The sequence below is a fragment of the Glandiceps talaboti genome, chromosome 5 (genome assembly GCF_964340395.1).
Source record: "Glandiceps talaboti chromosome 5, keGlaTala1.1, whole genome shotgun sequence".
Taxonomy (NCBI): domain Eukaryota; kingdom Metazoa; phylum Hemichordata; class Enteropneusta; family Spengelidae; genus Glandiceps; species Glandiceps talaboti.
The window spans coordinates 26275948-26294066 of NC_135553.1; the positions used below are offsets into that span (position 1 = coordinate 26275948).

At 34.5% G+C, this 18119-nt stretch overlaps 1 protein-coding gene across 1 annotated transcript in view; it reads left to right on the plus strand.

Annotated features, from left to right (window-relative positions):
• The window catches only part of LOC144435817 (BAI1-associated protein 3-like), a 47649-nt gene that overhangs the window by 26748 nt on the left and 2782 nt on the right, over positions 1–18119 (plus strand). The window contains 16 exon segments of the mRNA XM_078124442.1: positions 3206–3293; positions 4933–5040; positions 5475–5668; positions 6183–6300; positions 6694–6818; positions 7416–7506; positions 8205–8411; positions 10051–10205; positions 10560–10687; positions 11878–11942; positions 12845–12919; positions 13511–13612; positions 14638–14922; positions 15947–16026; positions 16475–16594; positions 17599–17656. Of these exon segments, the coding sequence (XP_077980568.1) occupies positions 3206–3293; positions 4933–5040; positions 5475–5668; positions 6183–6300; positions 6694–6818; positions 7416–7506; positions 8205–8411; positions 10051–10205; positions 10560–10687; positions 11878–11942; positions 12845–12919; positions 13511–13612; positions 14638–14922; positions 15947–16026; positions 16475–16594; positions 17599–17656 (1999 nt within the window).

Here is an 18119-nt window from a genome sequence, read left to right on the forward strand (position 1 = left end):
TACGAATAACCGAATACGTTCATCACTTGCGTCTCTATGTTTATCTACTGACATCATGCATCACGCCACGTGTTGCCGAACATTGCGATTTCTCAACTCAACCCCATCATTTAGGAATGTTACTGTACTGAAAAACATAAAAAATTAGTTGTTGTTTTAGAATATATAAAACAAATCCCGTTATTCGATGATATAAAATTCAAAACTGCACTTCCGCAACCCGGAAATTCAACAGCATTTCTTGGCCCTACCATGGCCGCCAAGCGTGAGCTTGTAAGTTGTACTGTTAGTTTGTCGACCGTGCAAAAAACAAAAAGAAAGTCTAACCGTGATTGATGCTTTGAGAGTCACACAATTGTACGATAATCTTCCTCAAAGATTTAACCCAGGACCGTTACAATATTACGTCCATGCGTCCATCACAATAAATTTCGAATACATATAGTCATGTTCGTGAAAAGATTTACTGAATATTGAAACTTTGATTTCGTGCGTATCTTATTGGTTTTTTTAAAATGAATATTGCCCATGAACTTGCACTCATAAAAACATGTACAGTACTAGTTTCATCAGCACATTTCTGGCTGGAGTACGTGGTTTTCTTTGACGATCGAAAATATGACAAACTACGATCAACTACGATATGTCGATAGAGGACGATGTCATCATTGGAAACACGGAAGGTGAGAATCACTATGTATTGTGTGTTGGCGATAAAAAATTACGCGTATCTACGCTCAAAGACGACGTCTTTACGGGCAACAAAGAAAAGTGAGCTGATTATCTATTGTCAGTTATTCATGAACTTGAACAACACATTATCTCCTGTTTCGCGTAGTACATCGTAACTACTAGTAGCTACTCGTCTTTACTCGTTACGACCCGTAATTACGATGTGTTTGATTTCGATGTCGTCCCTAAAGTGTAACATGTGGGTTTGGTGTGCTGTGGGTATGTGCATAACATGTGGGTTTGGTGTGCTGTGGGTATGTGTATAACATGTGGGTTTGGTGTGCTGTGGGTATGTGCATAACAATTAACATGTGGGTTTGGTGTGCTGTGGGTATGTACATAACACGTGGGTTTGGTGTGCTGTGGGTATGATAACTTGGGTTTGGAGTGCTGTGGGGGGTATGCATAACATGTGGGTTTGGTGTGCTGTGGCTGCAATGGTATGTGCATAACGTGGGTTTGGTATGTTGTGGGTATGTACATAACGTGCATTTGGTGTACTGTGGTATGTGCATAACGTGGGTTTGGTGTACTGTGGTATGTGCATAACGTGGGTTTGGTGTGCATGCTGTGGGTATGTACATAACGTGGGTTTGGTGTGCATGCTGTGGGTATGTACATAGCATGTGGGTTTGCTGGTGTGCTGTGGGTATGTACATAACACGTGGGTTTGGAGTGCTGTGGGTATGTGCATAACATGTAGGTTTGGTGTGCTGTGGGTATGTACATAACGTGCATTTGGTGTACTGTGGTATGTGCATAACGTGGGTTTGGTGTACTGTGGTATGTGCATAACGTGGGTTTGGTGTGCATGCTGTGGGTATGTACATAACGTGGGTTTGGTGTGCATGCTGTGGGTATGTACATAGCATGTGGGTTTGCTGGTGTGCTGTGGGTATGTACATAACACGTGGGTTTGGAGTGCTGTGGGTATGTGCATAACATGTGGGTTTGGTGTGCTGTGGGTATGTACATAACATGTAGGTTTGGTACGTTGTGGGTATGTGCATAACATGTGCGTTTGGTGTACTGTGGGTATGTACATATCATGGGTTTGGTGTGCTGTGGGTATGCACATAACATGGGTTTGGAGTGCTGTGGGTATGTGCATAACATGTGGGTTTGGTGCACTGTGGGTATGTGCATAACATGTGTGTTTGGTGTGCTGTGGGTATGTGCATAACATGTGGGTTTGGTGCACTGTGGGTATGTGCATAACACATGGGTTTGTTGTGCTGTGGGTATGTACATAACATGCATACCATTTAAGTTTCTTATACATGTATAGGTATCCTAGTAAACATTGTTGGACTGCTATAGCTATATTTGTATCTGTAGAATTATTAGTAGGCCTGTTGTAGTCTGCTGATTGGCTAAGGTGATGACTTACAATGATCACAAGTAATAAAGCGTGTGATGATCAATTTCACGTGAAATATTAATTTGCATACATAGCAGTCAATACCAAACATTTGATTTGGTGTCTCCCCTTGTTTTTAATTTATACCGGTAGTAGGATTGGTAATGGTATTTGATTTATCCATCTAAACAGAGTAAAAGTGGCAACATTAGACCCGGAATAAACATTGAACTTCTCTTGTGCCTAATCTAGTTATTAGATTATATAGGTACATGTCAAATTCTGACACATATTGCAATTAGTTGCAGCAACTAATATTAAATTCAACAGACAATTAAATTTGACACCTCCTATTGGATAACAATAACAGAAATGTGACACATTGTGCTGAATCTATTACAAAATAGCCAAAGTTCAATCTGCCTGTCATGCACAGTCATGTCATTTCCAAATATACGGTGCTAAAATAACACACTACACTGAAATATCTGTATTCCTTGATTTTGTTTATCAACAACAATCTTGTTGAGAATCATTACATATACATGTCTGGATGTTTGTAAAATGTTGAAATTTCATCAACCGTTGATGATATCAAATAAAAAGATTGTCACTGAAGCACTGTATACTACTGATCATGGACAAGCTACTATAGTGAAATGTGATAAATATTTAGTACATTTCATCTGCAAACAAACACCCATACATATAGCAATTATTGAAAGCATTACTAAGAGTGAACTGATGAAGTATGAGATAAACTCTAACAACTTTCCTGTAATTTTACTGTCACTAAATGATGTGCATACTTTACCTACTTTTAAACTCTAAAGTTTGTAATATACCCCTTGCCTTTAATAGTGGAGCTGAAAAGAACAGTATGTTATGTTGAGGTGATAAAATCAATTCTATATATATATATGTTTGACTTATCATTTTAATAGTGGAGCTGAAAAGAACGGTGTGTTATGTTGAGGTGATAAAATCAATTCTATATATATATATGTTTGACTTATCATTTTAATAGTGGAGCTGAAAAGAACGGTGTGTTATGTTGAGGTGATAAAATCAATTCTATATATATATATATATATGTTTGACTTATCATTTCAGGTTTTTCAAACAAATAGTGCAGTCAGCAAGGACAAGTAGTAAAGGCAATGTTGATGATTTCCTTGGATGTCTTAATATTGATTTGGATGTAAGTCTTTGCTATCTCTTTAACTAAAGCTTTACATTGTGTCTGAAGGATTTGACATCTTACAGATAACCATTGACACAGGTAAAATTAATAATGTACTAAATTGTGAAAGGTAATTTTGAAAATACAAAAATGTAGTGACTTTCTGAAAATCTTTCTAGTTATCAACCAATTTTAGACTAATGGATTGTAGTGCAGTGTTTATCATAATTGACACAAGTTTAATGAGAAATGAAGCAGCATGTATTTAGCTAGATGTACAAATGTGTACCATACAGCATGTATTTACCTAGATGTACAAGTGTGTACCATACAGCATGTATTTAGCTAGATGTATAAGTGTGTACCATACAGCATGTAATTAGCTAGATGTACAAGTGTGTACCATACAGCATGTATTTAGCTAGATGTACAAGTGTGTACCATACAGCATGTATTTAGCTAGATGTATAAGTGTGTACCATACAGCATGTATTTAGCTAGATGTACAAATGTGTACCATACGGCATGTATTTAGCTAGATGTACAAGTGTGTACCATACAGCATGTATTTAGCTAGATGTACAAATGTGTACCATACAGCATGTATTTAGCTAGATGTACAAATGTGTACCATACAGCATGTATTTAGCTAGATGTACAAATGTGTACCATACAGCATGTATTTAGCTAGATGTACAAGTGTGTACCATACAGCATGTATTTAGCATAATGTACAAATGTGTACCATACAGCATGTATTTAGCTAGATGTACAAATGTACCATACAGCATGTATTTAGCTAGATGTACAAATGTGTACCATACGGCATGTATTTAGCTAGATGTACAAATGTGTACCATACAGCATGTATTTAGCTAGATGTACAAATGTACCATACAGCATGTATTTAGCTAGATGTACAAATGTGTACCATACAGCATGTATTTAGCTAGATGTACACATGTGTACCATACAGCATGTATTTACCTAGATGTACAAATGTGTACCATACAGCATGTATTTAGCTAGATGTACACATGTGTACCATACAGCATGTATTTAGCTAGATGTACAAGTGTGTACCATACAGCATGTATTTAGCTAGATGTACAAATGTGTACCATACAGCATGTATTTAGCTAGATGTACAAATGTGTACCATACAGCATGTATTTAGCTAGATGTACAAATGTGTACCATACAGCATGTATTTAGCTAGATGTACAAATGTGTACCATACAGCATGTATTTAGCTAGATGTATAAGTGTGTACCATACAGCATGTATTAGATACTGAGATACACCTATAGACCAAGAAATTAGTTACTTCAGTCAAGAGATATGACTTGTGCAGTGTTGTGTTTTGTTTATCTTGCTGATGTGTAGAAGTCAAGAATATTGTGTTAACTTAAAAAGAGACTGAAAAGTGTATTGACCTGTGGTACACTCTTAAACAAAAATACTGTAAATAATCATACAAATTTACTAGTGATACAATAAATGTCTTGATAGTAAGGAACTAATACAGAAAACAGCCATTGTGGTAAACCCCTAGTACTAAAATTTGGGATTGACTTTCAAAACAAACTTTTTTTGTTGACTCTGTGGATAAAAACTTTTGTCATCACTTATATGTATTTTGTTGTGTATATATCAGGGTATACCATCAAGAGGAATTGAAAAATGGTTTGAATTGGAAGGTAGAACTTCTAAGTCTAATGTTCAAGGTCAACTTAGACTAAAACTCAATCTTTCCACTGAACAGGTACAGTTTCTTCAGTTTGTTGTTGCAGAATTGTACTTATAGCATTTACATACTCATCACATCCATTGTACTTGAATTTGTAAACCTTGTACAGAAATGTTTATCATTAACAAGCCACACCATGAAATGGTATATGGTGATTGCTGCCATGCACCACTGAAACTGTATTATCTAAATAGAAGTAGGTGTTTGTGTGGATGGACAGAGATTTTTTGTAGTATTCCCACTGGTTTTGCCAGCTAGGTCTTTGCATGGTTGTTTCACACTGTATTTTTTCACCATGGTTGTTCATATAGTGTTAATTTACCTATCATTAAAGTGTACAATTGTTTATGAAGAACGGCTATGATAACAAATGTTGTGTCCATATTTGACATTATTAAAGTCTCACAGTTTTCACAGACTTCTTTAAAATGTCCTTCTATTTGTAACAGAGGCCAGCTGAGACAGAACACATGACTGCTATAACTGCCCACCAAACTATTCTAGAAAAGTTTATAGAGTATGAGCTACACAGTCTGCCTTCTAACTCGTATTCTTGGAGTGGAGAATTGAGTTCAGAAGCCAATACTATACTTCATCAACATGCCTTACAAAATGACATTACAGAGGTTGAAGAGGCCATGTGGTAAGTAAGCTCACTCTTATTTGAAGATGTGATGAAATGTGTGCAAACTGTACTTTTATCCAAATATTTATAAATATGATCATTTTGTGCAATAATTTTGAGTTCAGATTGTCCAGATATATTTTTAAGGTTTTGGTTTAAAACAAGGGTACGATTTGCCCAAAAAAATGCCAAAAACTAAGATTTTGTGCTTGTCAAAGGTTTGTAAATTGATCATTTTAGACACTTATTTTGACATAATTTGATTGTTAAGGATTATTTACATAATTTTATTCTGAAGGAAAGTTTTGATATGTTATTAAGTTACAGAAAAACAAGAAATTTTGTCCAATTAAATTTTGTTGCAAAGTCCTACAAGACTATAAAAACTGATTGTGCTATACATGTTATTATTAAATAAGAAAGTGTGAGTCTAATGAGTAATACATAACTACTAATTTCTTTTGGAATTATCTGTAAGAATGGCACTACTTTTCTGTTAAAAAGTTAATTATAAAATTGTTTTGTTTCTAAGCAATTGGTTGGCATTCAGCAAGGAGCATATGCAGTATGCATTGGACTATGCATTCCTATACAAACTACTCAGAAGTTTAGATAAAGTATGGGTTCCAACATCTCTGTCAAGTGATTATGTAAGTAGATACTTCAAAGCCTCCACATTGTTGAAAATCAATAAAACTTTTGTTTGTCTCAAAGACAGCAATAGAAAAAAAGGCATAGTTCAGAAAAATCTATGATATTACACCAAAGATAGTATGTCGCGTTGTGATTGGCTGAAGAAACCAACGGAAAAACAAAGGCCCCTTCTAAAATCAAACTGTAGAGGGCGCTGTGTATTGTGGTGCTTGGACTCCAGTGGTTGTCTGCTATAGCTTAGACAGATTAGATTGCTTTGATTGATCTGTAGATTTACAACCAGGAGCCATGAAACCCGACATTGCCTAAATTTAAGTACACTTTTACTGTCTAACATCAAAAGTAAAGTTTTTTTCTGTCAAAGTTAATATATGTTTTCCCTTCATCAGGAGGAAATGCTGGCTGATTCGTTGTGTTCATTTATTGAATTCTGCCTTGCATTGTTAAGGAAACAAAGAGATTTGTTTCCACCAGCAAACAAAGCTGCCTATTACAGATTAGAGTACTTATTGATGTGAGTATTAATTAAGTCAGTTATAATCAGATGTTCTATTTATTGATTTCTTTGTACTAAAAGTACTTTTGTTAGATTAATGTGTTTGCATGTGAATGTCTGTATATAGGCTTTAGTGTTTCAACTCCCCCAGTATGTGTGTGTGATTTTCATGTATTGATATATATATATGTATGTATGTATGTATGTATGTATGTATGTATGTATGTATGTATGTATGTATGTATGTATGTATGTAAGTCTGTCTGTCTGTCTGTCTGTCTGTCTGTCTGTCTGTCTGTCTGCATGGATGTATGTATGTATGTATGTGTGTGTATAGGTATGTGTAACTGTGTGTGTGTGTGCATGTGTGTGTATGTGTATATGTATGCATGTGTATGTGTGTGTATGTATGTATGTATGTATGTATGTATGTATGTATGTATGTATGTATGTATGTATGTATGTATATGTGTGTGCATGTGTGTGTACATGTGTGTGTGTGTGTGTGTGTGTGTGTGTGTTTGTGTTTTCTTTAGTTAATAGTACATTCATTTCTCTCCTGACATGTTATGATGACAATGACAACTAATTTATAACTTTTATATTCTGCTGTAGATGTTTGGATCTTATTTACCATATGAAGTTCTTTAAGACTTGTTGTCCATTTAAGAAGGAGCTGCACAGAGAAATCATTGATGTGATAAAGGTATGTCTAGTTTGGAGTCAGTGTAAACATTTATAAAGATTTGCATTAAAGACGAGACAAAGTTTGACCAGCAAAGGAAAAAGAATTATTTGAGTCATACTTGAGTGTCGATTTATGACTTTACAGGTTAAGTATAACCTTGTCATTTGCACATTGTGTTGTTTATAATTTAATGTGTTAAGGTAAAATCTAACTTCATGGACAGTAATTGTCATTGCTGGTTGTTCTCTCACATCAGTTAATGAAGAGAAGTGCCACCATTGGCAGTGTCTTGCCGTCTTACCTATCAAATTAACAAATTAACATAAAAAGTTGAACAGTAATTGTTATCAACCAGAGATGAATGTTAAATGTTGGAATAGTTGAGTACAGAATTAATCTATTGTGATTTTAAAAGTAACTAAACATACCATTTTAATCTGACATCTTTAAAAGACATAACAATAAAAATTGATGATATTTTTTCTAAGTTTGTCCATATTTCCTTCATAACAGTAAAGATTGATGGCATTTTTCTAATCGTGTCCATACTTCTTTCATTGGGGAAGCCATTTTAAGGCAAAATGTTGATGTAGTATCCTTTAAGATATTTGCAAATGTGCTCACCCTTAAATACAATACCCCTAGTAGTAGGTATTTTACTATCCTAAGTAAGTTAATCACATAGTTAATGTATCCCGTGTACATATACTATACAGAAAGGTACAGTAGACTGGTATGAGACAGTTTATGCCCTTGCTGAACCACAAGTACAATCAGAGGAAGAACAAGTCACCAGTCTAGTGTCGTTGACAGACACCCTTAACACTGACATACAACGAGCTGTCAAATACTACCATAAATTGTACCAGAATATTGTCAAAGTGGACTATTTTACAATTACTTACAAACAGCTTGAAAAACTGGTAAGTATACAATTTCAATTTGATCTGTTTACCTACGGATGAAACTTTCAAGGATAAGAAATCTGGGAGAACCTCATGTAGTTGTATACTGACTTTATTATGTTTAAAAGTTAGTGATATGGTACAATTAATATATGTACATTATTACATACATTAGAATTTCTTGTAGTCAAATCTATGTATGGTTATGTCTTCTACTTCTTCTACAACCAGCCACCATAAAACATATTGAGGATTGTTGTGTTATGTGCATAATTCAAATCTGATTAAAATCTGACATAGTGAACTTGTTACGATTTCTTTATTTACCTCCTACTTTCATTGTCATATGTTCTGTTTTGTTCTGTGTGCGCCTTGTACCTACATCTGACACCAAATCTCAGACAAATCTCATATTTTGAAGTAGCTAATCAGAATCATTCTTACAACTATACTTAATGATTGAAACAAAGAGAACCACCAAACAATAACAATAACATCATTGTCTGTGCTCAAGCAATTTCAAACAGCAGTCTGAGGTACTTTACAAGCATGTTTCGGCATATTACACATTCTCATTCATTTAGTGAATCTCAGCACTCATGTTTTGTACGAGAATTCCTATGGCATTGTGTCAGATGTAGGTACAAAGCACTCACAGAACAAAAAAGGGCAATAAAGTAAAATAATGAAATCATACCAAGTTCACTACATCATGTATTAATCAGATTGTGTACAACGGTTGCTTTGTAGAACTACTGTATACTTTGGTATATAGAGTTTTATCATGTATAGAGTGTAAACCTTGAAGCAAATATCAGTTAGATTCCAGATGAGTCCACTTTACCACATTTCTCATAAATGTTAAACTGATTAAAGTTAGTTACACATACACAGCAGTTTAACTTAGTCAAGTACCATTAATTTCATAATCTGTATCTGTACATGTCAATTATCTGCTACAGAATGACTGTAAAGTTGGTAATGCTTCTTAAAATCAAAAGAGATTGGAGCATCAAATTACCAATCATCTTATGTCAACTGATCACATGATCAGCTAGTAGTCAACTATGTCTACTGAACAGTCAAATTGAAGAGTTGAAAAACATTATGTGCTTTTAATTATCACAAACTTAAAGACAAAAGATTGTATAGTTTGGCCACTAGGAGTGCTGTTTAGTCTAGTGTTTGAATCAGAACTGAATTCTATGAATGACAGTTGACTACTATAACCTCCTGTGAAAGAAGCTTCATTTCCCAGAGTTTCAGGACTAAAGTTGGTTGCATTCTCAACCTGTCAAAACATTTTTTTTTAACTTTGTTTCAGATGACATTTTTTTTAGAAACTCATGGAGTTCTTTTAACCATATTTCGTTGACTTCTTCATTTACTGTCGTGTGATGTTATCCATTTTTCTTCAAACAGGATGCTTTCTTGTGATACATGTTTTAAAGGTGGACAAGTAAAATATGGTATATTACTAAAATAATACCACTGTACTGGGATAACTTTGTAAATTGTATGTACAGACATTGATGTACACACATCAATTTCAACTTTTTTTGTGATAGTTCCAATTTGAAAAGTGCAGTGTGTATTTTCTATGATTTGCAAAGATAGATGTTGCAACTAATGTACTTGGCATATTTGATATCAACAGATAGCAGAAGATGTAGGTAGAGCCATGGAGGAAGTGAATAGAAACATCAAAGCACGCGATGAGAAAGATGAAGATTATACCATAGGAACCTCATTGTTTGAATTGTACCTGTCTCTAAAAGAATTACTGTCTTACAAACAGTACCTTTCACCAAAGTAAGTCTCTCAAAGAGCTAGTTTCCCAAACAAATAGTACCTTTCTCCAAATTAAATGAACTAAAGAACTAACCTTTCACAAACAGTATCTTACTATTTTGTTCACCTGTTGAGAGCCAGTGTCTCAAAGGACCACACCCTTAGTAATAGTACCATTCACCAAAGTAAGTTGTCAGAGTTTAACTTGCAAATGATATTTTTTCACCAAAGTATTAAAATCTCTTCACCAATTACTCTGGTATATTTCTCCAAGGTAATCTATTTATTCCATTGACATTGTGTTATCTACAAATAAACATAACATGACAATGGTGTGGTGAAATTAAAGTTGATGATGTTTGTATCTTTAAACAGCGATGCCAAGAATTTAGCGATTGCTAACTTTCATCATTGGTTTAAATACTGTGTACAAAGATGGTTGGAGATTGCACAAAATAAAGCAATGTCTAGAATCAAGAAATCAGTAGAACTTGACAAGGTATGTCCATTCTGTTGCAAGATGTCAATCAAACAACCAATTGAAGAATTCGTATGGTGCCAAAATCCAATATGAAATAATATTGTATGGTGCTATAAAGGAAGAAACAATAGTTAATTGGGTATGACAGTTAGAAAGCTATTAATGCAAATAGATGTATCTTGGTGTCCTTGTTTTGAAAAATAGATGATGAACTTATAGTATTCATTAGTTCAAGTGCTAAACTGTAGGGAGTTGTTGTATTATGTCACAGGTCACAAAACTCAGATATTATTCCCCAATTTTTTTATTCATTCAGTCAAGGAAAATACAAGCAACCTAAGGGGTCTTTGCCACTATGAGTCGCTAGACGGGTAGTGACAACCCTTAGGTCATGAGTAATTTCTGGCTGAATGAAGAAAAATGTTGGAGAATAACATAATTATACCACAGCCAGTGGTATCAAAGAAAAAGCTGAGAAAATAATGACAATTTTGAATGTTTTGACTCATATTAATGAACACAGCAGAACCAGTGATGTAGACCAGTGTTGTCGTGACATAGAACAACCGGGGTATAAATTCCATACCTATAGTTTGTACAATATATCCTGTTTAGTACTAACTCAATTCCTATTTTCTTCTATCTATAAATTATTGCTGCTTGGACAAGCAGAAGGTAACAGAACTAGTAACTTTAAATTACCGTATTCATGTGAATTTGTAGTTGAGAATGTATTAACTTCTATTAACAAGTCTAACAATCTGTTACATTATCACCAAATCTTGTATAGTACAAATAACTCCCCTTTGATTGTATGTCATAGTTTCAAGATTGCAGCCTCGTTATTATTTTAATTTAGAAATATAAAGCATAGCAACAATTTATTGTCACCCTTTTTTTTTTTGCTTTCTAGTAAACTAGGCTCTTCATACCCCTACCCCACTCCCAATAAAAAGTTTCATCGAGAATGGATTGTAATATAAATCTATGTACTCATGATTATGCATGATACACTGTTCACTGGTATCTCTCTCTGTCTCTGTCTCTGTCTGTCTGTCTGTCTGTCTGTCTGTCTGTCTGTCTCGCTCTCTCTCTGTCTTTCTGTAGGTCTCTTTCTCTCTCTCTGAGTCTCTCTCTGTCTCTCTCTGAGAATTTAATAGATCACTTTGCATAGAGTGTTTTAATTCGTACATGTTATTTATTTGTAGATAGCCTTAGTTGACTCCATGGTTAAACACAGCACTTCTGCAGTAGATACTAGCTGCTGTTTTGCCCAGGTAAATGTAACAATGTCATGTAAGATATGTAAACAAAAATAACAAGTCAAATTAATGTTGAATGTTTTGTTACAGGACAAATAAAAGTGTATAGTTGTATGATATGGAATTACCTGGAATTTAGATGTTGACAAAATATACAATAAAACCAATGTAGTCTTTCTTGTAATCATATTTTTTAAACATGAACTATGTTTTGGTAAGAAATATTCAACTTGTGAAGTAAAGAGTGTAATTACATTTTGTATGTTTGTTTTCTCTGGTTGATTGTTTTATCTGGTTGATTGTTTTATCTGGTTGTTTGTTTTATCTGGTTGATTGTTTTATCTGGTTGATTGTTTTATCTGTATGTTTGTTTTATCTGGTTGTTTGTTTTCTCTGGTTGTTTGTTTTATCTGGTTGATTGTTTTATCTGGTTGATTGTTTTATCTGTATGTTTGTTTTATCTGGTTGTTTGTTTTATGTGGTTGTTTGTTTTATCTGGTTGATTGTTTTATCTGTATGTTTGTTTTATCTGGTTGTTTGTTTTATCTGGTTGTTTGTTTTATCTGGTTGATTGTTTTATCTGGTTGATTGTTTTAGCTGTATGTTTGTTTTATCTGGTTGATTGTTTTATCTGGTTGATTGTTTTATCTGGTTGTTTGTTTTATCTGGTTGATTGTTTTATCTGGTTGTTTGTTTTATCTGGTTGATTGTTTTATCTGGTTGATTGTTTTATCTGGTTGATTGTTTTATCTGGTTGTTTGTTTTATCTGGTTGATTGTTTTATCTGGTTGTTTGTTTTATCTGGTTGTTTGTTTTATCTGGTTGATTGTTTTATCTGGTTGTTTGTTTTATCTGGTTGATTGTTTTATCTGGTTGATTGTTTTATCTGGTTGATTGTTTTATCTGTATGTTGTTAGATCCGTGAGTTTTGGCAAAAGCTGGACTGGCCAGACACTATTGGATCTTATATCTATGTCACCAAGGTTACTGATGTAAGTATACATTTACAGTGAGGGGGAAAAACATGGTTTTTCTGTCATTTAATTCTTTTAATTTGCATCCTGTCATGTCTTCCATAACCTTGAGTACATGTACATGTATTTGTAAACTTGAATCTTGTTGATACCAATAATAGATTCATGACAGTTAGGATTAGTCTCTGATTAAAGTTACATCATTGTCATATTTTCATTAATCAATGTATTTGATATTAAAGTATAATTGTTGTTAATGGTCAACCAGTGCACATATCGAGATGGAGTTATGTTTGTTTGTTTGTGCTACAATAATGATATGCAAATTCAATGCTGTTACAGTTGTTATACATCCAAAGTTTCAACCACTCTGTTGAATTTGCATGTCTTATTTGCCAGAGCTCACTTTGAAAAAAGTGTTTCAAAATTAACATTAATATCTATTCAATAACAATATTTAGTGTGAGTACATATGATCCCAAATTAGTTACTGGCTATTTTTTTACATCACATGGGACATTGTGTGAATAATAGTTCACTAATTTTAATCATATTTGTATATGCTTTTTTAATATTAATCATATTTGTATTTTTTTGTTAAATTTTCAGGACATAACAAAAGGTGCTACGTACTATGCAGATGTGATGCATGACAAACTGAAACAAAATGGTTATTTTGATGAAGAAGGACAGTTTGATGTTACTGAACAGGTACGCTTATCAGCTTGTATTACAATTCACTTAGTACGTGGTGGCTACCAATTTTGTAAGCGTCAAAAAGGGGAACAAAGTCAAGGCTGGTTTTATCTTATCTACATTTCTGTATCAGCTAAGATCAGATCAGACTTGTCACTTGGTCCTCTTTGATTGTTCATGAAGGTAAACAATGTCAAAATTACCTACATGTAGACTAAATGAGGTTGTAGTCTTAATTACTGAACTGTCTATTATATCAGTGCTTCAGGTTGTAAAGTATCGTTTCTGTAAAAGAACAGATGAACATGTGTGTGTGTGCTTGTGTACACTTATATGTGTGTGCACATGAATTTTTTTAGCATCTGTGTGAAAGCTTAATTGGCATTCATACACAAACATACTATGTTTCCATGAATGTACATAATACTTACATCAAGTGCTGTGTCTGTCTCTTCATCTATCTCTTTGACTGGCTATCATTACATATATATATACCAGAGATTACTTGCACCGGTACATGCATACTAATGGTATTTGCAGTATCGAATATTAGTGCATACCTACATGCAAATGACATGCAAATGAAAACACAATCGATCATTCTACATGAAGGTGGGCATGTGTGACTGCATAGTGTCATTTTTATGATGAGGCCACTGTTTTACACTTTGTTTGTTGCCAAATATGAGATTTGTCTTACGTTGTACAGCAAAAATTTGTTGTTTCAGATAAACATATGTGATAATAACAGAACCCCATGCCGCATGAATACCAGAGTGTGTACTCAGGTATTTGCACTCATGCTTGCAGTGTTTTCTGCTGCACTTGCTTGTGAAATACTGCTACAGAGAGCACTATAAGCATGAATGTAAATACCCCAAGTACACCACACCTGCACTCATGGATTCTGTCATAGTCTCTGTCTGAGTGAGTGAGTGAGTGACTTATACATGCATGTATATACATTTTAATTCTATAAACAATACCTAACAATAATCTGACCTATAGATGTTTTAAATCTACACATTTCATTTCAACAGTTGTGTATTACCATCAATGACATAGAACATGTCAGGAAGTCATTGAAACCATTACCTCAAATCTTGGGCTACTCAGAGATCCACCATGCCATGGATAAGGCCCATGGTTCTAAGAGTGCTAAACAATCCAAGGAAGCTTTACAATCTCTACTAAAGAGTGCTGATGAAGACATGTGTAATAGAATTTGGCACATTGTACAGAGAGTTGGTGAGAAGATGAGAGCTGATATCAAAAAGTTTGTGTTTCATCTAACATGGGCACCGCAGTCTGTACCAGCTGATGATGTAAGTAATATCTATATTACCTTGCCTATTGTCTTTCAATGTATTGACACTTAGATATTATTCCCCAAAGGTTTTCTTCATTTTGAAAGCCAAGAAAATAGTTTGAATCAAAGTGACAAAACCTTTAGGTCAAACAAGTCTTTTCTGCCTGATTGAAGGAAAATATTTGAAACTGATAAATACAATAATACCTACACAAGCATAATTATCAAACATTTTAAATGCATAGTGTTGACTTTGAGCTTTTTGACTCATATTTCAAGTAAATGCAAAACTTAATGACATAGATGCATTATTTGTTGGACACAAAATGAACAAGGTTTAAATCTCATATTTTGTGTTTGAATGTGTTTAGTTTTACTTGTACATGGTATAAAGAGGGTTATAAAAACCAGATTCCAAGGGAAATGATTATCTCATAATAAATATGTTTGAACCGTGTGAAATTTCTTAATAAATAGTTTTTCTCTGTGATTGATATGTAATTTTTTGATTGATGTTTAATATTTGAATGAAATAATTCGTAGAGAAATATTGACTACCAGTAAACATGTTGTATGTTGATACAGACTTAAAAGTTTAACAAAAAAAACATCATTCCAAAATAGAACCTAGAAAAGATACTCTTAAATTGCACTGTCTTGTAGTAATATCTACTACCATAATTTTTAATTTGTTCTGTACTTTACTCTACTCCACTCTACTCCACTCTACTCTAAACCACTCTACTCTACTCCGCTCTACTCTACTCTGCTCTACTCTACTCTACTCTACTCTACTTAATTCTACTCTACTCCAGTCCACTCTGCTCCACTCTACTCTGTTCTGTACTCCACTCTACTCTACTCTACTCTACTCCACTCCACTCCACTCCGATCCAATCTACTCCACTCCACTCCACTCCACTCCACTCCACTCCACTCCACTCCACTCCATTCCACTCCATTCCACTCTACTCTAACTATAATATTTATTATCAGTGAATGTTTCCTTTAATGGATGAAAATTGATTTTCCTATTACAGGCCATATGTCCTTTGATGGAATATCTTGATAACAACCTCATTACATTGAACAATTGCCTTCTGAGAGCTAACTTTGATAGGTATGTATATAAACACACTGTCTTCTGAGAGCTAACTTTGATAGGTATGTATATAAACACACTGTCTTTCTGAGAGCTAACTTTGATAGGTATGTATATAAACACACTGTCTTTCTGAGAGCTAAATTTGATAGGTATGTATATAAACACACTGTCTTCTGAGAGCTAACTTTGATAGGTATGTATATAAACACACTGGCTTCTGACAGCTAACTTTGATAGGTATGTATATAAACACACTGTCTTCTGAGAGCTAACTTTGATAGGTATGTATGTACTCACACACTGTCTTTTGAAAGCTATAACTTTGATAGGTATGAATGTAGCTGCCCTCTGGGAACTAACTAGGCATGTACACTAATGAAACGGAGTCCTTCTTAGTAAACAAAAAAAAACAGAAACTGAGACATGGATGTTAATGTCTTTTGCACTATATCTTCTTTTCCAGGATTTTAGAAGAGATTTGGAATGTTGTGTTGAATGAACTACAGGAACAAGTGGAATCCAATGAAGGGGTAAGCAGTCTATGCCTTGCCCTCCTTACCATAGTGGAAAGAACTAAACAATTATAGTTAGCCTAGGGGGTATGTCAGTATGGGTAAGTAAACATAGTTACCCTAGGAGGTATGTCAGTGTGGTTAAGTAAACATAGTTAGCCTAGGGGGTATGTCAGTGTGGGTAAGTAAACATAGTAAGCCTAGGGGGTATGTCAGTTTGGGTAAGTAAACATAGTTAGCCTAGGGGGTATGTCAGTATGGGTAAGTAAACATAGTTAGCCTTGGGGGTATGTCAGTGTGGGTAAGTAAACGTAGTTAGCCTAGGGGTATGTCAGTATGGGTACGTAAACATAGTTAGCCTAGGGGGTATGTCAGTGTGGGTAAGTAAACGTAGTTAGCCTAGGGGGTATGTCAGTGTGGGTAAGTAAACATAGTTAGCCTAGGGGGTATGTCAGTGTGGGTAAGTAAACGTAGTTAGCCTAGGGGGTATATCAGTTTGGGTAAGTAAACATAGTTAGCCTAGGGGATATGTCAGTGTGGGTAAGTAAACATAGTTAGCCTAGGGGGTATGTCAGTGTGGGTAAGTAAACGTAGTTAGCCTAGGGGGTATGTCAGTATGGCTAGTAAACATAGTTAGCCTAGGGGGTATGTCAGTATGGGTTAGTAAACATAGTTAGCCTAGGGGGTATGTCAGTGTAGGTAAGTATTAAACATAGTTAGCCTAGGGGGTATGTCAGTGTAGGTAAGTATTAAACATAGTTAGCCTAGGGGGTATGTCAGTGTAGGTAAGTATTAAACATAGTTAGCCTAGGGGGTATACAAAATTAGGTAGGTATACATAGCTAGCCTAAGTGGTATGGTAGAGTAGAGAAGTAAACATAGCTAGCCTAAGAGATATGGAAAGAGTAAACAGGTAAACATTCCTAGCCTAGGGGTCTCCTGCAAACTTCCAGCACCTTTCCTGGAGTTACTGTGTGTATACTTGTCTATACCACAAAGATAAAGATAATACTGAAATTCCATTCTCTTGTGTGTATTATTAACATATATTAACAATGTTTTTCAATGTGTTGACTTTTTGACCATTTCAGAAAGAACCTGTTTTCTATGAGAGACTTTTTGATGCCTTAGAGGTGAGTTGAAAATACCATGCTAGCTACAGTTTACTCAAAGCCATTATAGTAAATGACAACATTACAATACTGTTGTCTTTTATGAAAATATGTACAAATGTTTTGTCCATTTATGCCCAGAATTTGTGCTGGGTTTTTGTTGCTATGCACAATTCACTTTAATCACAAGTGACTGCAAGTAATTGAATCTCTGCATGGTAATGTTTTAATATATGGGGAACCGACAGATACAATTACAGACTTGTTGTGACATAATGAATACTTGGGTTTACTCACTTATTTACAGATCATGTGTATAAACAATAACACACATTATACATATTTTCTAAAAGGTTTTTGCAATTATTGAGTTACCCATATGGATTTTGGCTATATTGTTACATTTCAGTAGAAAAACAAAGTAATGTTGTTTTATTGATTACACAAATCTGAAATGAATACCCATCTGTCACCCATATGACCA